This window comes from Pristis pectinata, chromosome 37 (assembly GCF_009764475.1).
Source record: "Pristis pectinata isolate sPriPec2 chromosome 37, sPriPec2.1.pri, whole genome shotgun sequence".
NCBI lineage: Eukaryota > Metazoa > Chordata > Chondrichthyes > Rhinopristiformes > Pristidae > Pristis > Pristis pectinata.
The window spans coordinates 5,324,053-5,351,481 of NC_067440.1; the positions used below are offsets into that span (position 1 = coordinate 5,324,053).

General features: G+C 50.5%; 2 protein-coding genes across 2 annotated transcripts; one reads left to right on the top strand and one right to left on the bottom strand.

The window, feature by feature from the left end:
- Positions 1–342: 342 nt before the first annotated feature.
- Positions 343–6,437, bottom strand: naa38 (N-alpha-acetyltransferase 38, NatC auxiliary subunit). The gene is made up of 4 exons (XM_052044696.1): positions 6,350–6,437; positions 2,863–3,046; positions 1,421–1,589; positions 343–667 (listed from the first exon to the last, which is right to left on the bottom strand). The coding sequence occupies exons 1-3, from the start codon at positions 6,413–6,415 to the stop codon at positions 1,477–1,479; spliced, it is 363 nt and encodes a 120-aa protein (XP_051900656.1). The 5' UTR covers positions 6,416–6,437; the 3' UTR covers positions 343–667; positions 1,421–1,476.
- Positions 6,438–6,660: 223 nt separating this feature from the next.
- On the top strand, positions 6,661–26,346 carry LOC127586597 (cytochrome b5 domain-containing protein 1). The gene is made up of 4 exons (XM_052044693.1): positions 6,661–6,980; positions 8,006–8,082; positions 17,637–17,855; positions 25,996–26,346. The coding sequence occupies exons 1-4, from the start codon at positions 6,824–6,826 to the stop codon at positions 26,224–26,226; spliced, it is 684 nt and encodes a 227-aa protein (XP_051900653.1). The 5' UTR covers positions 6,661–6,823; the 3' UTR covers positions 26,227–26,346.
- Positions 26,347–27,429: the final 1,083 nt, after the last annotated feature.

Consider the following 27,429-nt stretch of genomic DNA (forward strand, 5'->3'; position numbering starts at 1 on the left):
CAACAGCACCTGCGCAGGCAGAGGGATGGTTGACATCTTTGGGTCGAGACTCTTCCATCAGATGGTCCTGATACAGGGTCAACCATTCCGTTCTGCCTCCACAGACGCTGCTCGACCCACCGAGTCCTTCCAGAGGTTTGTTTGTGCTCTAGATCCCAGCATCCGCAGTCTCTCATCTCCAGGCAAGGACTGGATGGCTTTCACCCTTGTCCCAGACGGAATGCTCACTGGGGGAAGGGATGACTGACTTTGAAGAACGCAGCCCGTGGACCTCTAACCTGGCAAAGGGCAGGTTACTATACAGAAAAACAGGCAATGAAAGAAAAACTGTCAACACCCAGAGCCCTGCTGCCACCGACAATTTATATCGCATTATTCATTTTATTGTACATGTTTTATACGGATAAAAATAAACTATTTAAATATTTCTTCTGAAAACACGTTTCTTGCATAAAAATGACAATTATGACAAAATACGTTTCGTTCTCTCTGGATTTCAGTAGAAAAACGGCGCTCCCAAACCTCACATGCTGCTGTCGAGATGCTTAGTTACTTTTCACTGCAGGGAGTGATATTTAACATTTCCCATTCAGTTTTAAAAGGAAAACTCTGGAAACTTGAAATAAAAACAGAAAATACTGGGAACACTCTGGTGGTCAGGTAACATCTGTGGAAAGAGAAATAGTTTGTGTTTTAGTTCAAAAATCACCCGTAACTTGAACTGTAACATTGCTTTTCTGTGCCTTCTACTGTAGATGCCACATCTTTTATTCCCCCATTCAATCTCGTTCTCTGCACCTGTCAGCTTCGAGTACCCCAGGGTAAATTGGTTTATTGTCACATGTACCAAGGTACAGTGAAAAACTGTTTTGCACGCCATCCATACAGATCATTTCACCACATCAGTGCATTGAGGTAGCATGAGGGAAAAGCAATATCAGAATGCAGAATAAAGTGTTACAGTTACAGAGGAAGTGCAGTGCAGGCAGACAATAAGGTGCAAGGGCCACGACGAGGTAGATTGTGAGGTCAAGAGTCCATCTTATTGTACAAGGGGACCATTCGATAGTCCTACAACAACAGGATAGAAGCTGTCCTTGAGCCTGGTGGTACACATCTTCTGCCTGATTGGGGGGGGGGGGGGGGGGGTAGAAGAGAGAATGTCCATGGTGGGAGGGGTCTTTGATTACAATGGCTGCTTTACTGAGGCAGTTGAGTAGGGGTACTGACTAAAGTGACGCTGCAGGCACAGAGACCGCAGAGGAAGAGGTCGCTAGCAGCAGCACTGGCCCAGCCTGTGTGTACTGTACCACCATCAACACAGTTACCCTGCAAGAGCCATCTCCCTACCACTCATTGCCACACCCTCCCCGTCGACCGTTAACAGACGAGGAACCCTAGGAGATGACAGTAGTAGTACCGGGGAGTCGAGGTGGCTCCTGCCTGCCGGCTTTCCTCGGCAACGGCCCCACCACCTCACGTATATGGCAGGCTCGACACGCTGTCCGTTTCCACCTCGATGGAGACCACGTGGTGTCCGGGGATCATGGCCAGACCCAGGACGCGAGGCTCCCCCTGCACCAGGGAATCTGCAATGAGAGAGATCGGGGGGGGGGAACGTTACACTTCATTCCTCCCACATCCCGGGAGCGGCGGATCGAGTTGTTGGTGAGCCCCGGGCGGGGCAGACTGAGCAACGTGCCCATTCTGCTCACCACGGACAGAAAGTGGGGAGGTACTGAGCTGGAGCAGGCAGTAAAGAGACAAGATTGAACCTCGAGGTGGATCCTTACAGCATGGAAACAGGCCCTTCAGCCCACTGAGTCTGTACCGACCATCAACACCCATTTATTTATATATTCACCCAAGGGGTGTGGGCTTTGCAGGCCGAGCCAGCATTCATCGCCCATCCCTAGTTGCCCTTGAGAAGGTGGTAGCGAGCTGCCGTCTTGAACTGCTGCAGTCCGTGAGGTGTGGGTGTCCCCACAATGCTGTTAGGGGGTTCCAGGGGTTTGACCCAGCGACGGTGAAGGAACGGCGATATATTTCCAAGTGGATTGTGTGGCTCGGAGGGCAACTCCCGGGGGGGGGGGGGGGGGGGGGGGTCCCCGGGCTTTTGCTGCCCTTGTCCTTCCAGCTGGGAGAGGTGGTGGGTTTGGAAGGTGCTGTCTGAGGAGTCTCGGTGGCGGAGTGAGTGAACGGTTCTGCATGGGGTGCCTATCGAGCGGGCTGCTGTGTCCTGGATGGTGTCGAGCTTTGTGACTGTTATTGAGAGCTGCACTCATCCAGGCGAGTGGAGGGTGTTCCCTCACACTCCTGACTTGAGCCTTGTAGACGGAGGACAGGGTCTGGGGTGTCAGGAGGCGAGTTACTTGCTGCAGAACTCCTCGCCTCTGACCTGCTCTTGCAGCCAGATTGTGTATACAGCTACTCCAGTTCAGTTTCTGACTGCACTAATCATTTTATTTCCCCCCACATTCCCAGCAGCTCCCCCACGATTCTACCCCTCACCCATACACTGGGGAGGGCAACTTAAAGCAACAGACCCCACACATCTTTGAGATGTGGGAGGAAACTGGAGCAGCCAGGGGAAGCCCACACAGTCACAGGGAGAGCGTGCAAACTCCACGCAAGCAGACAGTACCAGAGGTCAGGATGAACCAGGAGTCAGTGGAGCTGTGCTGCCCATTATCTTGGAATTATGTGGGATTTAGGAAGGATGATAGATCCCAGGGGAGCTTTATTACTGGACGGGCCAGGGAGGGTGTGGTGATGGGGAGGGGCCAGGGTACCCTTACGTGGGAACTGGACAAACACGGGAGCAGGTTTACGCAGAGACGGCAGCTGCCTCACCCACTGTACCTGTCGGCTTTAGGTACTCCTGGGCAGAGCCCAAGATGACGTTGCAGTCACGGTCAGTGCAGAGGAAGAGGCCAATCAGCGTCCTGCCGTCGGTCATCCGAATCCGCATGCTCTTGTTCAGCAGGCTCTCCAACGTCTGCCTGGCCTGGGAGTACGGCCCGTCACTTCCCTGAGTGTCCTGTCCCTGTGGGGCACAGAGGGAGGGATGGATGAGGGCAGGCTCCTCAAGTACAGGACTGGTTACACCAATATCCACAGGATCACTTGAAACTAATGTAATAACTCAACCACTCGCATTTCTCAAACAGACTTACCAGTCATTACAGATGCAGCATACCGGATGCAGCATACCGGATGCATCACGGCTTGATACGGCAACTGCTCTGCCCAAGACCGCAAGAAATTAAGAGTTGTGGACACAGTCCAGTCCATCGCGCAAACCAGCCTCCCCTCCATTGACTCCGTTTACACTTCCCGCTGCCTTGGGAAAGCAGCCGACATAATCAAGGACCCCTCCCACATTCTCTCTCTGCTCCCTCTCCCGTTGCGCAGAAGATACAAAAGCCTGAGAGCACGTACCACTGGGCTCAAGGACAGCTTCTACCCCACTGTTAGCACTCTTGAACGGACCTCTCATATGCTAAAATATGAACCCTTGATCTCCCAATCTATCTTGTCGTGGCCCTTGCCAGTTATTTGCCTAGCTGCACTGCACTCTCTCTGTTGCTGCAACATGATACTCTGCATTGTTTTTCTTTTTACTACTTTGAAGTACTTAATGTATGGAACAATCTGTGTGAATCCAAGGAATGATCTCAGGAACAAAAGGCTTAACATGAGGAGCGTTTGATGTTTCCGGGCCTGCACTCGGAGTTCAGAAGGATGAGGGGGGGATCTCATTGAAACCTCCTGGATACAGAAAGGCCTGGATAGAGTGGACGTGGAGAGGATGTTTCCATCAGTGGGAGAGTCCGGGATCCGAGGGCACAGCCTCAGAATAAAGGGACGTCCCTTTAGAACTGAGATGAGGAGGAATTTCCTCAGCCAGAAGGTGGTGAATCTGTGGAATTCGTTGCCATAGAGGGCAGTGGAAGCCATTCATTGGGGGTATTTAAGGCAGAGATTGACAGGTTTTTAACTGGTGAGGGGGCTCGGGGTTATGGGGGGGTGGAAGGAGGATGGAGTTGGAAAAAAAAATCAGTTACAATTGAATAGCAGAGCAGGCTTGATGGACTGAACGGCCTAATTCTGCTCCTGTATCTTATGAATGGTACGCAAAACAAGAGCTTTTCACTGTATCTTGGTACACGTGACAATAATAAACCAAACATCTATACAGCCACTTTCACAAGTTCAGAACACCTGAAACGATTCACACCCCAATTACGTAAAAACAAAGTGTTGGAAACACTCAACAAGCCACCAATGTCTGTGGAGGGAGAAGCGGTTAACATTTCAGGTCTGGGATGCTTCGCCAGAACTGGAAAAGGGAAAAAAAATATTGATTTTTAATTTTCTTAGTTTTATTTTAGAGCGTGGTAACAGGCCCTTACAGCCCAACGAGTCTGCGCCGCCCATTTAAAACCCCCAAATTAACCTACCCGTACGTCTTTAGAATGTGGGAGGAAACTGGAGCACCCGGAGGAAACCCACGCAGACACGGGTAGAATGGACAAAATCCTTACAGACAGCGGCAGGAATTGAACCCGGGTCGCTGGTGCTGTAAAGCATTACGCTGACCGCTACACTGCCATGCCGCCCTATTAAATCTTTCTCATGTGCTATTATTAGAGAACATAAATTATACACAATTTTTACACAGAACACATTTAGAACAAAAAAAAGGACCCCTAGTACGATAACACTGAGATTGGTTTATTATTGTCACTTGTACTGAGGTACAGTGAAAAACTTGTCTTGCATACCGATCGTACAGATCAATTCATTACACAGTGCATTGAGGCAGTACAGGGTAAACACAATAACAGAATACAGAGTAAAGTGTCACAGCTACAGGGAAGTGCATTGCAGGCAGACAAAGAGGTGCAAGGTCAAACAAAGTAGATTCTGAGGTCAAGAGTCCATCTCATCAATAGTCTTATCACCATGGGGTAGAAGCTGTCCTTGAGCCTGGTGGTACGTGCCCTCAGGCTCCTGTATCTTCTGCCTGATGGGAGAGGAGAGAAGAGAGAATGTCCTGGGTGGGTGGGGTCTTTGATTATGCTGGCTGCTTCACCAAGACAGCGAGAGGTAAAGACAGAGTCCATGGAGGGGAGGCTGGTGTCCGTGATGCACTGGGCTGTGTCCACAACCCTGCAGTTTCTTGCGGTCCCGGGCAGAGCAGTTGCTGTACCAAGCCGTGATACATCCAGATAGGATGCTTTCTATGTTGCATCGATAAAAGTTGGTGAGTGTCAAAGGGGACATGCCTCTTGACCTCACAATCTACCTCGTTGTGACCTTGCACCTTATTGTCTGCCTGCACTGCACTTTCCCTGTAGCTGTGACACTTTATTCTGTTCTTTTACCTCCCTGCACTGTGTAATGAAGTGACCTGTACGATCGGTGTGTAAGACAAGTTTTTCACTGGACCTCGGTACAAGTGAGAATAATAAACCAACACCAATCTGGAGGTGGCCGGAGCTTGAAGCCAGGGGGAGGAGGCTTACAGTGACCCTTCCACAGGGGGAGGGCCGGGGGCTGCCCCACACCCCCACCAGCTACTCTCATCCCCACCCCCATCGGTTCATCGGCCCCACAGCCTCTCAGCAGCCCCACGCCAGCTCGGCACCACCGCAGGGCATCCCCTCAGCCGGGACCCCCCCCCTCCGCAACGGTCGGTGCCCCCCCCACCCCCTCCCCTCCCCTCCCCCACCGGACGGTGCCCCCCCCCACCCCACCCCCTCCCCTCCCCCACCGGACGGTGCCCCCCCCACCCCACCCCCCACCGGACGGTGCCCCCCCCACCCCACCGGACGGTGCCCCCCCTCCCCTCCCCCACCGGACGGTCCCCCCCGGACGCCGCCTCCCCTCCCCCCCCGGACGATGCCCCCCCGGTCGGTGCCCCCCGGACGCCGCCTCCCCTCCCCCCCCGGACGATGCCCCCCCGGTCGGTGCCCCCCCCGGACGCCGCCTCCCCTCCCCCCCCGGACGGTCCCCCCCGGACGCCGCCTCCCCTCCCCCACCGGACGGTCCCCCCCGGACGCCGCCTCCCCTCCCCCACCGGACGGTGCCCCCCCTCCCCCACCGGACGGTGCCCCCCACCCCTCCCCCACCGGACGGTGCCCCCCACCCCTCCCCCACCGGACGGTGCCCCCCACCCCTCCCCCACCGGACGGTGCCCCCCACCCCTCCCCCACCGGACGGTGCCTCCCCTCCCCTCCCCCCCCGGACGATGCCCCCCCGGTCGGTGCCCCCCGGACGCCGCCTCCCCTCCCCCCCCGGACGATGCCCCCCCGGTCGGTGCCCCCCGGACGCCGCCACCCACCCCCGGACCGTTGCGCTGCTCCTCGCCCAACTCTCCATTCTGGCCGGGTCCCGGCAGCGCCGCCATCGCCCCACTGCCCCGCCCCGCAGCCCAAACATCGCGAGAGCAGGCGCCCCGCCGGGCAGCCCAGGTGACCCCTCCCCCTGACGTCACCGCGCATCGGCCAGCCGCCTCAACCCACGCGCGAACACGTCTAGTATCGCGAGATCACACCGATCACGTTAAACCCGGCGTGGGCGAAAGCTCGCGAGAACGGCTGCCGCTCGGCGAGAACTCTGGCGGGGGGAGGGGCGGCCCGGCCCAGAGTCAAACGTCGCGAGAACTGCGGACCCGCAGCCCCGCCAATCATGAGAAGGGCGGCGATATTTGATGACGCTGCAGCCCCGCAGGGTCGCGGGCTCCATCTCTGACCTAGTGGGGCCGCGTGGTGGATTCTGGTAGTTGTAGTTTGCGGTGGCGCACGCGCCGGAAGCCATGGCGGTTTCCATGCCGACGGAGGACGCCGGCGCCATGCGGCACTCCCGCTACTACACCCCCAGCGAGGTGGCGGCGCACAACACGGCGGCCGACCTGTGGGTGTCCTACCTGGGCAGGGTGCACGACCTCACCCCCCTGCTCCAGGACTTCCCAGGTATTCGGGCCGTGATCCAGCGAGGAGCCGAGGGAGCGCCTCGGGGGGTGTGGCTGGCGCTGAGGGAGCGCCTCGGGGGGTGTGGCTGGCGCTGAGGGAGCGCCGCGGCGGTGGTGGCTGGTGCTGAGGGAGCGCCTCGGGGGGTGTGGCTGGCGCTGAGGGAGCGCCTCGGGGGGTGTGGCTGGCGCTGAGGGAGCGCCTCGGGGGGTGTGGCTGGCGCTGAGGGAGCGCCTCGGGGGGGTTGGCTGGCGCTGAGGGAGCGTCTCGGGGGGTTGGCTGGCGCTGAGGGAGCGTCTCGGGGGGTTGGCTGGCGCTGAGGGAGCGCCGCCGGGTCAATCTCTGAGATAACATCAGAAATGGGATCAGAAGGGGGCCGTTTGGCCCTTTTCTTCTACTGGCCATTTAACGCCAACTTAAACTAACCCCTTGTGCCTGCACATGATCCATACCCCTCCATTCCCTGCATATTCATGTGTCTATCTAAAAGCATCTTAAACACTACTGTCGTATCTTCTTCCCCCACCTCCCCTGGCAGCCCGTTCCAGGGACCCACCACTCTCTGTGTAATAAAAACCCTTGCCCCACACATCTCCCGTAAACTTTCCCTCTGTCACCTTAAATGCACGTCCTCAAGTACTTGACGTTTCCACCCTGGGAAAGAGACTCTGGCTGTCTACCCTATCTATGCCTCTCATAATTTTATAAACCTCTATCAGGTCTCCCCTCAGCCTCCAATGCTCCAGAGGAAACAACCCAAGATTGTCCAACCTCTCCTTATGGCTAATACTCTCCAATCCAGGCAACATCCTGGTAAACCTCTTCTGCATCCTCTTCAAGGCTAAACATTCCTACCCCTTTGAGGTGTTAGAAGCCCTCCTGGGTTGGGTAGCAAAGCCTGAGGTCTGTGACCACCCCTCAAAGTTCCTCCCAAAGAACCACGGTGGAAGGTGCAGGTGTGCTCAGATGGCCTGGTTTTCCTTTCTCCTCTCCCTTCGACCATACCTATTCTGTATTCCTTCAATTAGGTGACGTTCTACTCAAACCAATTCTGGAAGCAGCTGGACAAGACATCAGCCATTGGTTCGATGAGGGACGTGAAGATGTAAGTAGAGTTTCTAGGCTTAGAAGGCTGTGGACCGAGTGCTGGTAAATGGGATTAGTATAGACAGAAACATGATGGTCAGTATGGAAGTGCCTCTGCGCAGTACGGCTCTATAACTGTATCAGGCACGGTAGTGTAGCAGTTAGCGTGACACTTTACAGCGCCAGCGACCTGGGTTCAATTCCTGCCGCTGTCTGTAAGGAGTTTGTACGTTCTCCCCATGTCTGCGTGGGTTTCCTCAGGGTGCTCCGGTTTCCTCCCACATTCCAAAGACGTACTGGTTAGGAAGTTGTGGGCGTGCTATGTTGGCGCCGGAAGCGTGGCGACACTTGCGGGCTGCCCCCAGAACACTCTACGCAAAAGATGCATTTCACTGTGTGTTTCGATGTACAGGTGACTAATAAAGATATCTTATCTTGTGGAGAAGGGGTTGGAGTGCACTGAAGGAACCCCTCAAAACATTTAGTAACCATCCAAACCAGTTGCATCTTCTGCCAAGACCCTACAGTTAATAATATCTCACTTATCCCAGACAACCATGCATATTGGGCAACTTCTCAGAAAGGAACCAATGACAAAGGTATTGTATTATCCAACAACTCCGGGTAGTTCAATACTTATGAATTTACTCTGAGTGCAGAGCACAGCAATGAGCCATTTGGCCTGACTAACCTGTAATTCCTTTTATTCATCAAAGTGGGCATTGCAGGTCGTGCCACTGTTCAATGGCCCGTCCTGAAGGCCTTTGAGAAGGAGGTGGTGAGCTATTTCCTTCAGCTGTTGCATTCTATGCAGTGAAGTTTTCCCAACATTACCTCGAAATGGGAATTCCAGGATTTAGGCCTGGTGAGGGAGCAGGAAATATTGTTCAGGGTCAAGATGGAGGGGTTGCTCGTGAGGCTTCCACCCATCTCGTCCTATTCCTTCACCTCATGAACTTGCCCAGTTCCACCTTCTCTGCTCGCTGCCTCATTCTTTCCTCGTGGGTCCAAGTTCCATATTCTCACACACTGGGTAGGGAAGGTTCTCTTGATTCCCTGTTAGAACATCTCCTCTGATTTCAGCTACTTGTATGGTTGCTCAGTTTCACCATGCACAACAGACTGGTTGCTTTAGCGTGTCTGCAGTATGACTGTATACATCTTCCCTCGCTCACTCGTACATCCATACCATCAAAGAAAAGTTGGGGCACATTTTATCACAATTATTTTGTGTGCTTTTGCCTTTTTAATCCATTTTCCAGCATCAAAAAATGGAGCTTGAAAGCCTGAACGACCAGACTCAAGAACAGCTTCTTCCCCACTGCTGTCAGACTCCTGAACCAGTCACCTCTCTCACATCCCCTTCCTGGTGGTGCTGCCACGTTCTCGGACTCTTCACTCTACCTCTCTTGGTTATTCTGTTATGTCACTTTAGCATTTCTCTTTGTAATACTTCAGACCGCACTACAACCTTTGCACCGTTCTGCTGTATTTATTATTACCATGTATACTGTGAGCTTCATGCGAACAGGGAATTTAATAGGTAATAGATATCTTTACTAGTCACATGTACATCGAAACACACAGTGAAATGCATCCCCTTCTGTAGAGTGTTCTGGGGGCAGCCCACAAGTGTCGCCACGCTTCCGGCACCAACATAGCATGCCCACAAGTTCCTAACCCGTACATCCATTGAGGAAACCGGAGCACCCGGAGGAAACCCACACAGACACGGGTAGAACGTACAAACTCCTTACAGACAGCGGCTGGAATTGAATCTGGGTCGCTGGCGCTGTAATAGCGTTACGCTAACCGCTACACTACCGTGCCTGCCCTACACTACTGTGCCTGCCAGAATTTCGGTGCATTCTGGTGTATATGACAATAAACTAATGGGAAGTTCATGAAATAGATCTTCATCTGTACTTTAATGTTGTACTTCTCTTTGAAACATACATAAAAACAGAAAAGTTTTTTGTCAGATGCTGCCTTGATGCCAAGGGCAGCCACTCTTGGTTTGTCTCTATAATTCGGCTCTGTTGTGTGTGTTAGGAAAGGTCTGGAGCAGAATCCTGACAAAACCCAAACTGAGCATCAGCAATTGGTTATTGGTGATAATACTGTGAACAACACCTTTCATCACTTTGCTGAAGACTTATTGAGCAGTAATTAGATGGATTCATTTGTCTTGCTCTTGTTGTAGCTGGGAGATTTTCCACATTGCTGGGTAGATGGCAGTGTTGTAGCTGGAGACAAGACTTGCCTGGAGGCACAGCTAGTTCTGCAGCACAGCTCTCCGTCCCCTGGTCCCGTCTGCAATTAGTGCCCTCAGCTGTCTCCTGGTGTCACTTGAAGTGAATCAAATTGGTGGGGACCTTGGGAATAAGCCAAGAGGTTTCAAGTGTCAAATTAACATTAACAATAGTATGTAATAACTGACGTTAAGTGTGCTGGAATCTCCTTCCTACAGCTCTGCTCTAAGCTGCTGCTTTAAAACCACCTACTATGGCAGGCCCTGGGCACCTGTTTTGATATCCATTGTCAGTGTTTGCCCAGTAATTGTCCCCACAACGCACAGCGGGACTGTGTTAAAGCTGCAATCTAAGTGGATCAGTGTTGTGGAATGCAGGCACGGTAGTGTAGTGGTTAGTGTAACGCTTTACAGCGCCAGCGACCTGGGTTCAATTCCCGCCGCTGTCTGTAAGGAGTTTGCACGTTCTCCCCGTGTCTGCATGGGTTTCCTCTGGGTGCTCCGGTTTCCTCCCACATCCCACAGGTTAGGAAGTTGTGGGCATGCCATGTTGGTGCCGGAAGCGTGGCGACACTTGCGGGCTGCCCCCAGAACACACTACGCAGAAGATGTATTTCACTGTGTGTTTCGATGTACATGTGACTAATAAAGATATCTCTTACCTCTGTATCTTTTTCCCCTGTCGGCTTTCCCTGGAGGAATAGAAGCATTGTCTGAAGTATTGCAGACTAGGCTGTGGCCTGGTCAGTCATTGTGTTATCAGAGTGTGGGGTGAACATAGGGACAGGTTCTTCAGCCTGCTCCACCACTGCAATGAGAACGTGGCTGAGCTGGAACCTAACTCCATACACAGGCCACCCTGGGTGATGAACGGGTTCCGTTTTTATAGATGGAATTGGTCTGTAAGTTGGAAAATGCACAACAATCACTTAATTTGGTCACTGTTACCTCCACAGTGTTGCATTGAATGACATCCAAAGCACACTTGACCGATAAGAAAGAATAATTACTGAAAGTGGAGAGAGAGAGAGAATATTAGTTTTTGCTGTATGTACGGATGTTGGACATGAACAATAAAATTATGGGAGCTCATTCATAGTTAGGGGTGTCCACAAGTTGGGCGATGTAACTCGGGTCGGCCTGTATATACCTATTCCAACGTGATCTGTATTATCCTGATCTATTATTCTTAAATTTAAGGTGACCTATTGACTAAGCATCTATTGGTTTGCAGAATTCCAAACTTCTGTCATGAAGAAGTTTTTGGAACTTCATGCCAGAAAAGGCACACAAGTACTCTCGCAACATTTAATCACCAAGCTGTTGAAGGCCACAGATTAATTGCTGATAAATGGGTTAATGTTGATGGGTACTTCATACTCAGCGTGAAGATTGTGGGCTGAGTCCTCGATTCAGTACCTGGCCGGGTACTGAAAATCTGTGCTGACCAACTGGCTAGAGTGTTCAAGGACATCTTCAACCTCTCACTGCTGCAGTCAGAGGTTCCCACCTGCTTCAAAAGGGTAGCAATCATACCAGTGCCCAAGAAGAGCAGGGTGAGCTGCCTCAACAACCGGTAGCACTCACATCTACTGTGATGAAGTGCTTTGAGAGGTTGGTCATTGGTCCCTGCCTGAGCAAGGATCTGGACCTGCTGCAATTTGCCTACTGCCACAACAGGTTTACAGCAGACACGATCTCACTGACACTTGGCTTTGGAGCACCTAGACAACAGCAAAGCATACGTCAGGCTGATGTTTATTGATTACAGCTCAGTGTTCAACACCATCATCCCCTCAGTACTAATCAACAAGCTTCAAAACCTGGGCCTCTGTCCCTCCTTCTGCGACTGGATCCTCGACTTCCTCATTGGGAGACCACAGTCAGTGCGGATCAGTAGTAACGTCTCCTCCTCGCTGACAATCAACACAGGCGCACCTCAAGGATGCGTGCTTAGCCCACTGCTCTACTCTCTCTACACTCATGACTGTGTGGCTTGGCACAGCTCAAACGCCATCTATAAATTCACCGATGACACCACCGTTGTTGGCAGAATCTCAGACGGCGACGAGGAGGTGTACAGGAGCGAGATAGATCGGCTGGTTGAGTGGTGTCGCAACAACAACCTCGCACTCAACCTCAGCAAGACCAAGGAACTGATTGTGGACTTCAGGAAGGGGAAGTCGGGAGAACACACACCAGTCCTCACTGAGGGGTCAGCGGTGGAAAGGGTGAGCAGCTTCAAATTCCTGGGCATCAACATCTCAGAGGATCTATCCTGGGCCCAACACATTGATGCAATCATGAAGAAGGCATGCCAATGGCTCTACTTTGTTAGGAGTTTGAGGAGATTTGGTACGTCACCAAACACGCTTGCAAATGTCTACAGATGTACAGTGGAGAGCATTCTGACTGGTTGCATCACTGCCTGGTACGGAGGCTCCGATGCGCAGAGGGTGGTAGCCAGCTCCATCACGGGCACAACCCTCCCTACCATTGAGGACATCTTCAAGAGGCGGCGCCTCAAGAAGGCGGCATCCATCACTGAAGACCCTCACCACCCGGGACATGCCCTCTTCTCGTTACTACCATCAAGGAGGAGGTACAGAAGCCTGAAGACCCACACTCAACGATTCAGGAACAGCTTCTTCCCCTCCACCATCAGATTTCTGAACAGTCCATGAACCCATGAACACTACCTCGTTATTCCTCTTTTGCACTATTTATTTACCTTTGTAACTTGTCGTAATTTTTATGCCTTACACTGTACTGCTGCCGCAAAACAACACATTTCACGTCACACGTCAGTGAGAATAAACCTGGTTCTGATGGGCTTGTTCCTGTGCTGTATGAATCTGACACTAAAAGCCTGGCTCTGATTTTAAGGAGACACCAGAGACGGCAGATGTTGGAATCTGGTGCAACAATCTGCTGGAGGATCTCGGCAGGTTGAGCAGCATCTGTGGGAGGACTCTCGCCATTGACGCTGCTCAACCTGCTGAGTTCCTCCAGCAGATTATTTGTTGCTCTGATTTTTTTTACACTCTGCTCTGGCCCTAGATTCCTCGGTCAGTAAAAAGAAAATTATTTCTGTCTTCCCATCCATTCCCAACAGTATCTTGAAATCTTTGATCCAATCACCGCCTTAGCTTTCCAAATTTCGGAGAACACAATATGTCTGAATATTCTTCCCTCTAATTTCATTCTCTTTCAAACAAATAATTCGGGAATCAGTTAGGCATTTCTCTAGGGTACAGTTTGGTTTGCAAACCCAGAGAAAGATGGCATTCCAGAATTCCTGGGTTGTGGAAGTTCTGCACTTCATTTGGACAGGTACATGGATAGGAAAGGTTCAAAGGGAGATGGGTCAAACATGAACAACTGGGATTGGCTTATCTGGGCATCTCGGTCAGTATGGACAGGTGGGGCTGAAGGGCCTGTTTCCGTGCTGTGTTGGCAGGAGTGAGGGCTGCAGGGACAGGGTGAGGGACTGAGATACTGAACCAATTAAATTTTTAATTTTATTTACAGCATGGTAACAGGACCTTCCGGCCCAACGAGTCCGCGCCGCCCATTTTAAACCTAAATTAACCTACCCGTACGTCTTTTGCAATGTGGGAGGAAACCGGAGCACTCGGAGGAAACCCACGCAGACACGGGAGAACATACAAACTCCTTACAGACAGTGACAGGAATCGAACCCCGATCGCTGGCTTGGGTGGCAATAAAAGTTGCCCTGGTGGGTGGCCCAGCAGTGCAGCTTGTACAGCTGCTGCCTCACAGCTCCAACAACCTGGGTTTGATCCTGACCTCTGGCACGCCACATCCCAAAGACCGTCGTTAGGTTAATTGGCCACTGTAAATTTCCCAAAGCATAGGGGTAGTGGTTGAATCTAGAGGGGAGTTGATGGGAATGCGGGCAGTATAAGTTACGGAAAAAAATTAGTTGTGTGAGGGGGGAGGGGGAATAGGATTGCTTTGTGAGCTGCTAAGGCAGGCACGGTTAGCATAACGCTTTACAGCACCAGCGATCCGGGTTCAATTCTGACTGCTGTCTATAAGGAGTTTGTACATTCTCCTCGTGTCTGCATGGGTTTCCTCCAGGTGCTCCGCTTTCCTCTCACATTCCAAAGACGTACGGGTTAGGAAGTTGTGGGTGTGCTGTGTTGGCGCCAGAAGCGTGGCGACACTTGCAGGCTGCCCCCAGAACACTCTACGCAAAAGATGCATTTCACTGTGTTTCGATGTACATGTGACTGATAAAGAAATCATATCTTATCGACTCGATGGGCTGAATGGTGTCCAGTCTTGTAAGGAAATATGGAATAGGGTCATCATTATGAATAAGGGCAGGGAGGGAGCTCTCCCCAGTGTCCTCTAATACTTTCATTCAACATAGAGTCATAGATTAATACAGCACAGAAACAGGCTCTTCGGCCCAACTGGTCCATGCCAACCAAGATTCCCATCCAAGCTAGTTCCATTTGCCTGCGTTTGGATACAAGTGGATTATCTTGTGGTGAGTGTTTGTCATTTGTGAGAGCTTTGTGTAAATAGGGTGTCACATTCCTTAGATTCCAGACCTCCAGAAGTAGACAAGTTGATGTGAAGAACTTTGGGTCATCCTTGGGTTGTAGAAGGTGATTTCTATAACTGTTCTTCTCTCTCTCTCACTCGCTAATTCAGAACTTTGAATGTCAGAGTTGCCATCCCCTATTATACAACACTAAGAAGTTGTGCTCAGTGGGGTGTGCCAATGAGCACTTAGCAGCAAATAGAAAGTTCTGGCAGCTGTAGCAACATCCACTTTGAGATTAAAAAAATCCTTTCAACCCGTCATATCTTTTAAGTGCCACTGATCTGTCATTTATAGCCTTTACGAAGGAGGTAATATTGAAAACAAATAACAGGGGCAGTCACTTCCCAAGCTGAGATAGTTAAATTAGACCTCAAAGAAGTCCGGAACTGTGCTCGTCTCCTTGGCGTGGGCGTCCTTGACACTATTCCACTGCAGGCCATCCAGTTTCAGCCTTGCTGCCTCCTCAAAGGAGCAAGAAAGCACACCAATGTCTCTACTTCCTCAGAAGGATAAGGAAATTCAGCATGTCCCCATTGACCACCAATTTTTACAGATGCACCGGAGGAAGCATCCTATCCAGATGCATCACGGCTTGGTACGGCAACTGCTTTGCCCAAGACCGTAAGAAACTGCAGGGAGTTGTGGACACAGCTCAGCACATCACAGAAACCAGCCTCCCCTCCATTGACTCCGTCTACACTCCTCGCAGCCTCGGGAAAGCAGCCAATCAAATCAAGGACCCCTCCCACCCCGGTCATTCTCTCTCCTCCCCTCTCCCGTCAAAAGCCTGAGAGCGTGTGCCACCAGGCTCAAGGACGGCTTCTATCCCGCTGTTATCAGACTCTTGAAAGGACCTCTTGTACGCTAAAAGATGAATTCTTGATCTCCCAATCTACCTCGTCTTGGCCCTTGCACCTTATTGTCTGCCTGCACTGCACTCTCTCTGTAGCTGTAATGCTATATTCTGCTTTTCTTTTTACTACTTCGATGTACTTATGTACAGAATGATCTGTCCGGATGGCACGCAAACAAAGCTTTTCACTGTATCTCAGTACATGTGACCAGAATAAACCAATACCAAAGACATGGCAACTGAGACACAACACAGTGTTGGGAGCGGGAGCTCAAATTCCATATATTGGTGGCAAGCAGTCGCAGTGGGGGAAAAGCTGTTCTCGATCCAGAGAGACTGCCTTAGTAGAAGAGCAAACGAGGACATACTGTATTGTAAATGAGATCTGGTTTGTATTTTCTCAAGTATAGAATGCAAAGGGATGGTCTAATTGAGCTGTTGAGGATGATTAAAGGATGTGATTGTGTAGATAGAGAGAAACTATTTCGTCTAGGGGCAGTCCAAAATACGGGCAATCTAATCTTATGATCGGAACCCAGTCTCAATCTGGGAGGCACCTATTCACACACAGAATGTGGGCGCCTGTCTCCAGAAAGCCATCCTGGCTGGGGGTTGATTGAAAATTTCAAAACAGCGATTGCCAGTTCTTTGTTGGGGCAAGGTGATTAAATGTCACTGAACTAAAGAAGGCTAAGGGGAGTTGGGAAGATCAAGTGTGATTTAACCGAGTGACCCAACGGACTCCTGTTTCTTTGACTGCCTTAAATCCCAGTCGCTATTTCTGCTCACTCAGCCATTCATTTTTGCACATGGAACAGTACAGCACAGGGACAGGACCTTCGGCCCACCATGTCCATGCCGACCATGATGCCAGATTAAACTAAGCCCTTCTACCTGCACATGGACCATATCCCTCCACACTCTGCATATTCATGTCCTTATCTCAAAGCCTCTTAAACGTTGCTATAGTATCTGCCTCCACCACCTCCCCTGGCAGCCCGTACCAGGCACCCACCGCTCAAGTCTCTCTAAAACTTTCCCTCTCTCACCTTAAACCTATGCCCTCTAGTATTTGACATTTCCACCCTGGCATAAAGAATCCAACTGCCTACCCTATCTATGCCTCTCATCATTTTTCACACTTCTCTCAGGTCTCCCCTCGGTCTCCAGCGCTCCAGAGTTTGTTCAACCCCTCCACGGAGGTGAGGAGGTGAACCAAAAAAATTTAAGTAATTGTTTTCCTCACTCATATGTCTTGCAAACTGACATTGCAATGTACGTGAGGAAATGAAAGGGTTGCATTTGTAGACCCCTTCTCCTCCTGATCCTCATCCCTCGGGCGTCCACTCTGGTTCTGGTGACTGGTGGGGTGGTGATTTCTGCTCCAGAGGGTAATGGAGGCTGGATCACTGGGGGGGATTTAAAGAGATTCGTAAGTCTGAAAGATCGGGGGATTGATGGCTGTGGGGTACTGGCACAGATAAGGCCTTGGGCAGATTATCCATGCAATCCATGAAAGGCTTAACATATGAGGAGTGCTTGATGTCTCTGGGCCTGTACTCAATGAAGTTTGGAAGGATGAGGGGGTTCTTGATTGATAAGGGGGTGAAGGGTTACGGGGAGAATGGGGCTGACAGAAAATCAGCCACGACTGAATGGTGGAGCAGACTCAATGGGCCGAATGGCTTAACTCTGCTCCTATAATCTTGTGGTATTATGGAATGGAGGGGTAGGTTTGAGAGGCAGAGTGGCCCAATCCTGCTCCTGTTTTCCCGTGTTCCCGTCCTTAATCCTCTCGCCTGAGTGAGATACCGTCTCGAAAGGCTGAAGTTGCCTCAGGACTGAAGCAGCCGAACGTTTACCACCATTTTCTCTTCACTTCCAATGCAGATCCGCATTGAGATTGACCAGTTCACCAATTGTCAGAAGTACCACACGCCTCGTGGCCGCTTCGTCCACATCCCCCCACCCATGCCGCAGAGCGACTGGTTTAACAATTTCGGGACTCCATGGTGGAAAGACCCAAAGTATGAGGTTGGATATTTAAGCGAGAAAACAAGATACATCCGGATCATCAACACCCTCACATCACAAGAACAAGTGCTCGAGGTACCGAATGTCCTGATTACACCTGTGGTCATTCTGGAACTGAGGGGTGTGAGGGGAATCATTACTTGGCTGTCAAGATACATTCCTGATCATTCTCCTTTTGAGGAACAGAATCATAACAACAGATACAGCACTGTGTATGATGGTTAGATACATTCAGTAGTGCAGCAGAGCATTCAACTTTCATCTACTTAATGCAACCTACAATACATAGAATCCACTGCCTAGACTCTCACAAAGATCTCCCTAGGAATTATGAGATTGTTTGAGGCTTCTCATCCTCTCCCTCGGGGTCTCTCGCTGATAACTGTACACGGACTAGGGTCTCAGTTCTCTCCCACTCCTATCTGTGTACTGATTGGTGTTTCTCACTTCCTCACCCTCAGGGAGAAAGCTGTATGTGGAAAATCACTTTCCTCTTGGGAAATATCTTTTCTTTCACTCCACTTCTCTTGGGGAGATACCCGTACACTGACTGGTCCTTACAGTGCCACTATCCCAGGGAGATACCCGTACACTGACTGGTCCTTACAGTGCCACTATCCCAGGGAGATACCCGTACACTGACTGGTCCTTACAGTGCCACTATCCCAGGGAGATACCCGTACACTGACTGGTCCTTACAGTGCCACTATCCCAAGGAGATACCCGTACACTGACTGGTCCTTACAGTGCCACTATCCCAGGGAGATACCCGTACACTGACTGGTCCTTACAGTGCCACTATCCCAGGGAGATACCCGTATACTGACTGGTCCTTACAGTGCCACTGTCCCAGGGAGATACCCGTACACTGACTGGGCCTTACAGTGCCATTATCTCAGGGAGATACCTATACACCGAGTGGGCCTTACAGTCCCTATATCTCAGGGGGATACGAACATAGAACAGCGCGGCACAGGAACAGGCCCTTCAGCCCACAATGTCTGTGCTGAACACGAGCCAAATTAAACAAAGTCTCTTCTGCCTGCACGTGATCCACATCCCTCCATTCCCTGCACATTCATATCTATCTAACCACCTCTTAAACGTCACTATCACATCTGCCTCCTCCACTACCCCTGGCAGCCCGCACCAAGCACCAGCCACTCCGTGTGTATAAAAAAAACTTGCCCTGCACATCTCCTTTAAACTTTCCCCCTCTCAGCTTAAGTGCATGTCTTCTAGTATTTGAAATTTCTACCCTGGGAAAAGGATTTTGATTACCCTATCTATGCCTCTCGTAATTTTTTAAACCTCTGTCAGGTCTCCCCTCAGTCTCCGACGCTCCAGAGAACACAACCTAAGTTTGTCCAACCTCTCCTTAGACTCACTCTGAGCATCAATTCATTTCAATTGCATTCTTAATGAAAGTAAAATCATTCCCAGCTGGAGCTCATGGGTTTATTTTCCCAACTCCTGATGCGAGGTGGGTGTAAAGAACAGCATTTATTGCCTTTTTATAAATCCGCCTGTGACGATGCCATCTTTGTGAACCACGGTGGTTTGTTTGGTGAATGTCGCCCTCACCGCTGTCAGGTGCACGGTTCCAGGGTTTGGAACCAATGCCAATTCAGAAACAGGAAGGTCCTGCCATCTTGTACACCATCCTGCCTGGATACACGTACACTGATGTCTCCCAATCTCAGACTCAGAGAGAAAGCTGTACACTGGAGTCTCTCAGTCCCCCTCCCTCAGGGAGATAGCATACACTGATGTGTATTGTCTCTCAATCTTTCACTCTCATATCTAAACAATGGCTGGTGTCCCTCAGTTCCTCTTTCTCTGTAGACGGACTGAGGTCCTTCTGATATATCATCGTACACATTTACAGCACCAAAGGAGGCAACTTGGCGCCGTGTCCTTGCTGGACTTTAGGCTGATCTCACTTCTTGCCTGTCAGTGCACAACTCTGCAGATGATATCTGTGTCCATTATTGGAACCATCTCTCCTTCTGTACAGACGGATATTTTAGTTTGTGAAACACACATAACCAGTGCGCGATGAGCAGTGTGGATCGCAGTTTATTGTGGGACCCAATATTAGTTCTCCAGTTTCAGGTAACCTGCCCCCCCTCTGTCCCTTCTCTCTCTCCTCCTGATCCACCGAGTTCCTCCTACACCCACCCCAGCCCATCACCCACACACCCACTGTGTCCCCTCCCACCTCCCCCCCCCACCTTCCCATCTGCCCTCCCCACCTCCCTTATTTGGTTCCAGGCTCCACCTCCTCTCCTGTCAGATCCCACCATCTGTAGTCCTTTGTTGCCTTCACCTCCCAGTCTCTGTCGCTCTCCTCACCTCCCAGTCTCTGTCGCTCTCCCCACCCTCCCCTCCTCCATCTGCCTCTCCCCCCTCCTCACCTGGATCCACCTCTCACCTGCCGGCTCCTGCTCCACCCCTCCCCTTCACCCCTTTATACCAACTATCTCCCTTCCAGTCCAGATGAAGGGTCTCGACCCGAAACGTCGACTGTCCATTTCCCTCCGCGGATGCTGCCCGACCCGTTGAGTTCCTCATTGTTTTATACTTCTGCATCTGCAGTCTCTTGTGTCTCCAACATTAACTATAGTTACATGGAACAGTACAGCAAAGGAACAGGCCCTGCAGTCTACTATGTTATGCTGAACTAAATGCCTAATTAAACTAATCACTCCATTCTCTGCACATTCATGTGCCTATCTAAGAGCCTCTTAAACGCCTCTATCGTATCTGCCTCCACTACCACCCTGCAGTGCATTCCAGGCACCCACCACTCTCTGTAAAAAAAAACTTGCTCCTTTTTTCTACTTTAAACTTAGCCCCACTCACCTTAAATTCATGTTCTCTGGTATTAGACATTTGGACCCTGGGGAAAAAGATACCTGCTGTCTACCCGACCTATTGCCTCATGTACTCTTTTAAACCTCTATCAGGTCTCCCCTCAGCCCCTGCCGCTACAGAGAAAACAATACAAGTTCGTCCAACCTCTTCTTACAGCTCATGCCCTCTAATCCAGGCAGCATCCTAGTGAACCTCTTCTGCACCCTCTCCAAAGCCTCCACATCCTTCCTATAATGGGGTGACCAGAACTGAATGCAATACTCCAGATGCAGCCTAACCAGAGTTTTATAAAGCTGCAACGTAACTTCCTGACTCTTGAACTCAATGCCTTGACTAATAAATGCAAGCATGCCATACATCTTCTTTATCACCCTGTCAACCTGTGCAGCCACTTTCAGGGAGCTGTGGACTTGTACCCCAAGATCCCTCTGCCATCTTGCCACTAACAGCGCACTGTCCCATAGTGCGACACCTCACACTTGGCCGGGTTAAACTCCATGTGCCATTTCTCCGCCCATATCTGCAACTGATCTATATCCCACTGTATCGTTTGGCAATCTTCCACACTATCCACAACACCACCAATCTTTGTATCATCTGCGAACTTACTAACCTACCCATCCACATTTTCATCCAAGTCATTTATACATCACACATAGCAGAGGTTTCAGTACGGATCCCTGCAGAACACCACTAGTCACAGACATAGAGAGGGAGAGGCGGTGAGAACTGGCTCACAGGAGGTGGGAATTAAAGAGGGTCAGGGCTTTCCAACCATGGCTGATGGTGTCAGGAGGGGAGAGGGACGTTTAGAACTCCAGTCCAACCCTCAAGAAGGGGAAGGACATTGGGAATAAAGGTCCTTTGGGAAGTAAAGGATTGGGAGCGAGAGGTGAGCAAGCGGAAGCGGCCGAGGAGTTCCGAACAGATGTTTTTTTTCTAACGGTTCAGGGATAGCGGGGAGTAACTGTGCAGGCGTGTGACGTCAGTTGGTAGCGCGCGAACAGTTTAAAAAGAAGACTGCCATATCCAGTGGGCAGCGTCAGAACGGGCAGCGGAGTGAGAGGGAGCAGAGTGATTGGGCTTTGGCTCAAAGGGCTTAGGCGGGAACTGGGCGAGGCGGGTGAGTAGCTGGTAGGTAAAGGTAAGGTTTACTTGTTACCTGTTATAAATTTTTAAGTAGGATAAAACTAGGTCGGGAAAGAATTAGTTCGGAGGGAGGACATGGTGATGTGCTGCAGCTGCTTGATGTGGGAGCTAGTGGACCTTGCTGTGGTGCACGGTGACCACATCTGCAGTAAGTGCTTGAGGCTGGAGGAACTTCGGCTCAGGATTGATGAGCTGGACTTGCAGCTTCAAACACTGCGGAGCATCAGGGAGGGAGAGAATTATGTAGATACTGTGCATTGGGAGACAGTCACCCCCCCTTAGAGCAGGTACTTCTGGAGTCCAGGAAGTAGATAGAAGGGTGACTGTCGGGGGAGAGAAAAGGAAAAAGAAAACGAACAGGCAGATAGTGTAGAGCACCCCGGAGGCTGTTCCCCCCAAATAACAGGTTTTCCGCTTTGGAATCTGTTGAGGGGGATGACCTGCAGGGATCAAGCAGCAGTAGCCAGGTCTCTGGCACTGGGACTGGTCTGGCTGCTCAGAAGGGAAGGGTGGAGAAGAGGAGGGCAGTAGTGATAGGGGACTCGATAGTCAGGGAAACAGATAGGAGGTTCTGTGGCAGTGAGCATGAATCCCAGATGGTATGTTGCCTCCCAGGAGCCAGGGTCCGGGATGTCTCTGATCAGGTCCACAGGATTCTTGAGTGGGAGGAAGGATAGCAAGAAGTCGTGGTACATGTTGGTACCAACGACATAGGTAGGAAGAGGGATGAGGTCCTGAAAAGTGAGTTTAGGGAGCTAGGCAGAAGGCTGAAGAACAGGACCTCAAGTGTAGCAATCTCGGGATTGCTGCCAGTTCCACACGATAGTGAAGGTAGGAATAGGAGGAGATGCCAAATGAATGTGTGGCTGAGGAGTTGGTGCAGGAGGGAAGGTTTTAGATTTTTGGATCATTGGGATCCCTTCTGGGGAAGGTGGTACCTATACAGAGAGGACGGGTTACACTTGAACCTGAGGGGGGCCAATATCTTTGCGGGCAGGTTTGCTAGGGTGGTTCGGGAGGGTTTAAACTAGATAGTGAGGGGGATGGGAACCAGAGGGGTAGGTCAAAGGAAGAAGGGGATGGGGAAAGGTCAGATCTAACATACAGAGAGGCTTTGAGGAAGGAGAAGCAGAGTACAGGGTATAAAAGTAGAAAGGTGGATGGGCTAAAGTGCATTTACTTAAATGCAAGATGTATCAGGAATAAAGGAGATGAACTGAGAGCTTGGATAAGTACATGGGACTATGATATTGTGGCTCTTGCAGAGACTTGGCTGTCACCAGGGCAGGAATGGATATTGAATATTCTTGGTTTTCAGTGTTTTAAAAGGGATAGGGAGGGGGGGAGAAGAGGAGGAGGGGTGGCAATACTGGTCAGGGATACTATTACAGCTGCAGAAAGGGTGGATAATGTAGAAGGATAGGTGGAAGTTAGGAACAAGAAAGGAGCAGTTACTCTACTGGGAGTATTCTATAGGCCCCACCCCTACCCCCCCCGGTAGCAGCAGGGATACTGAGGAGCAGATTGGGAGGCAGATTTTGGAAAGATGCAAGAATAACAGGGTTGTTATCATGGGAGACTTCAACCTCCCAAGCATTGATTGGCACCTGCTTAGTGCCAAAGGTTTAGACGGGGCAGAGTTTGTTAAGTGTGTCCAGGACGGATTCCTGTCACAGTATGTTGACAGACCATCTAGAGGGAATGCCATATTAGATCTAGTATTAGGTAATGAACTGGGTCAGGTGACAGATCTCTCGGTGGGTGAGCATTTTGGGGACAGTGACCACTGCTCCATAACCTTTAGCATTGTCATGGACAGGGATAGGAGCAAAGAGGACGGGAAGATATTTAATTGGGGAAAGGCAAATTATGGGGCTATAAGGCTAGAACTTGAGAGTGTAAATTGGGATGACATCTTTGAAGGGAAATGTACTATGGAGATGTGGTCGATGTTCAGGGATCTCTTGCAGGACGTTAGGGATAAATTTCTCCCGGTGAGGCAGAGAAAGAATGGCAGGGTGAAGGAACCATGGGTGACAAGAGAGGTGGAACAACTAGTTAGGAAGAAGAAGGCAGCATACATAAGGTGTGAGCAGCAAGGATCAGATCGGGCTCATGAGAAATATAGAGTAGCAAGGAAGGAGCTTAAGAAAGGGCTGAGGAGAGCGAGAAGGGGACATGAAAAGGCTTTGGCGAGTAGGGTTAAGGAGAATCCCAAGGCTTTTTTGTCGTACATGAAGAGCGGAAGGATGACGGGAATAAAGGTAGGTCCGATTAGAGACAAAGGTGGGAAGATGTGCGTGGAAGCTGTGGAAGTGGGTGAGGTTCTCAATGAATACTTCTCTTCAGTATTCACCAAGGAGAGGGGTCTTGATGATGCTGAGCATAGTGTTGGTAAGGTTAATGTTCTAGAGCATGTAGATATCAAGAGAGAGGATGTGTTGGAGCTGTTAGAAAATATTAGGACAGATAAGTCCCCGGGGCCTTACGGAATATTCCCCAGGCTGCTTCGCGAGGCGAAGGAGGAGATTGCTGAACCATTGGCTAGGATCTTTGAGTCCTCGTTGTCCACGGGAATGGTACCGGAGGATTGGAGGGTGGCAAATGTTGTCCCCTTATTCAAAAAAGGTAGTAGGGATAGTTCAGGGAATTACAGACCAGTGAGCCTTATGTCTGTGGTGGGCAAGCTGTTAGAAAGAATTGTAAGAGATAGGATCTATGAGCATTTAGAGAATCATGGACTGATTAGGGATAGCCAGCATGGCTTTGTGAAGGGAAGATCTTGCCTCACAAGCCTGATAGGGTTCTTTGAGGAGGTGACCAGGAAGATTGATGAGGGTAGTGCAGTAGATGTGGTCTACATGGATTTTAGTAAGGCGTTTGACAAGGTTCCACATGGTAGGCTCCTTCAGAAGGTCAGAGGGCAAGGGATCCAGGGAGGCTTGGCTGTGTGGATTCAAAATTGGCTTGCCTGTAGAAAACAGAGGGTTGTGGTGGAGGGAGTGCATTCAGATTGGAGGGCTGTGACTAGTGGTGTCCCGCAAGGATTGGTTCTGGGACCTCTACTTACCGTGATATTTATTAATGACTTGGATGAGGGGGTGGAAGGGTGGGTTAGCAAATTTGCAGACGACACAAGGGTCAGTGGTGTTGTGGATAGTGTGGAGGGCTGTCGAAGCTTACAGAGGGATATTGATAGGATGCAGAGCTGGGCTGAGAAGTGGCAGATGGAGTTCAATCCGGAGAAGTGTGAGGTGGTACACTTTAGAAGGACAAACTCCAAGGCAGAGTACAAGGTTAATGGCAGGATTCTGGGTAGTGTGGAGGAGCAAAAGGATCTGGATCTTCTTAAAGTTGCCTCGCAGGTGGATAGGGTAGTTAAGAAAGCTTATGGGATGTTAGATTTCATAAGTCGTGGGATCGAGTTTAAGAGCTGCAAGGTAATGATGCAGCTCTACAAAACTGGTTAAATCACACTTGGAGTACTGTGTCCAGTTCTCTGGTCGCCTCATTATAGGAAGAATGTGGAAGCGTTGGAAAGGGTTTAGAGGAGATTTACTAGGATGCTGCCTGGTTTGGAGAGTATGGATTATGAGGAGAGACTAAGGGAGCTAGGGCTTCACTCATTGGAGAGAAGGAGGATGAGGGGAGACATGATAGAGGTGTACAAAATATTAAGAGGAATAGATAGAGTGGACAGCCAGTGCCTCTTTCCCAGGGCACCAATGATCAATACAAGAGGGCATGACTTTAAGGTAATGGGTGGGAAGTTCAAGGGAGATATCAGAAGGAGGTTTTTCACCCAGAAAGTGGTTGGTGCATGGAATACACTGCCTGGGGTGGTGGTGGAGGCTGATACATTGGTCAAGTTCAAGAGATTGTTAGATAAGCATATGGAGGAATTTAAAATAGGGGGATATACGGGAGGAAGGGGTTAGATAGTCTTAGGTGTGGTTTAAAGGTCGGCACAACATGGTGGGCCGAAGGGCCTGTATTGTGCTGTATTGGTCTATGGCTCTAATAGTTGGGCTGAACAACCTCTTGTACTAGAAGAATACACAGAACAGAATTAATTGAAATTTTAGACACAAACGCTCTTTGGTGAGAAGTGGTGCAGGGGACTGGTGGAACCCAAAAGGAGGAATGCGTTAGCCATCGGTGTTGTTTTATTTCCCCGGTCGCTGGTCAGGTCTGCAGCGAGGAGACAATGAACGAAATCTTGGAGCGGTACCTGATGTACAACACTCATGCGGCAAGCTACACCTGGAAGTACGACGGAGTGAAGCTGGACATGGACAAGACCCTGGAGGAGAATGGGATTGTGGATGAGGACGAGATGTTCTACGAGCTACAGATGGAGCCCGACAGCTTCCGCCAGTCCATCCTGCTCTACTTCAACGACGACCTGACCGAGCTGTAGGGCTCGGTCACTGCAACGAGCCCGGGTACCTCCCCTCCACACCTCCGCCCTGGTTCTTCCCCATGTTAAATATACGGAATGTTCTTGTTGTTTAATAAAAATGAGATTTCTCTCTCTTGATTCCCTGACAGTGAATAGAGTGGCTAACTCCCAGCTTCTCACTGATGGCAATGCATCCTCTTGTGTTGCCAGCGGCATGGAGGGAACTGAGGGTGAGTGCTCAAGGGAGAGGGACATTGGGGGAGAGGGAGGTGGTTCATGTGGAGCATTAAAACTGGCACACGCGAGTTTGTTCCCTGCCCTCTTCTCCCTTCATTTCCTCCAAACCCCTGCCCTCTGAAGTTGTAAGAAATACAATGTTCTTTCATAATGGGATCTAGATGAACTGGGGAAGTGGGCTAAAGAGTGGCAGATGGAATTTGACTTGGACAAATGTGAGGTGTTGCAGTTAAAATGGAGCAGGACTTACACAATAAATGGCAGGGCCCTGGGGAGTGTTGTAGAACAGTGGGACCTAGGGGTACAGGTACATGGTTCCCTGAAAGTGGTGACGCAGGTGGACAGGGTGGTGAAGAAGGTGTCTGGCACGGTTGCCTTCATTGGTCAGGGCATTCAGTACAGGAGTTGGGACATCATATTACAAGAGTACAGGTCTTCGGTGAGACTGCACTTGGTATATTGTGTCCAGTTCTGGTCACCCAGCTATAAGAAGGATGTGATTGAGCTGGAAAGGGTGTGGATTCACAAAGATGTCACTGGGACTGGAGGGCTTGAGTTATAAGGAGAGACTGGGACTGTTTTCCCTGGAGCGAAGGAGGGTGGGGGAAATCACATTGAAATATTTGAAGTGATCAAGTCATCAGCACTGGGGGCCAGGATTGAACCCGGGTCTCTGGAGCTGTGAGGCAGCGATCCTACGAGCTGCACCACTGTGCCACAGGAAGGGGGCAAAACTGGCATTCATAGTTCATCCCTTGCTGTTCTGTGGGTGGCTATTTGGGCCTTCAAACCCATTGAGGCACTTGGTTAGTTTGTGGCTGATCCGCATTCCAACACTTGCCCTGGTTTCTGTAATGATCGTGATTAACTTGTTTTGAAACTTTCAGTTGACCTGCAGCTGCTTCGACCGATTGAGGAAGCGAGTTCGAGACTCCTACTAATCTCGTCTGGAGAATTATGTGGTGATACGGCTCCTTAAAAGCC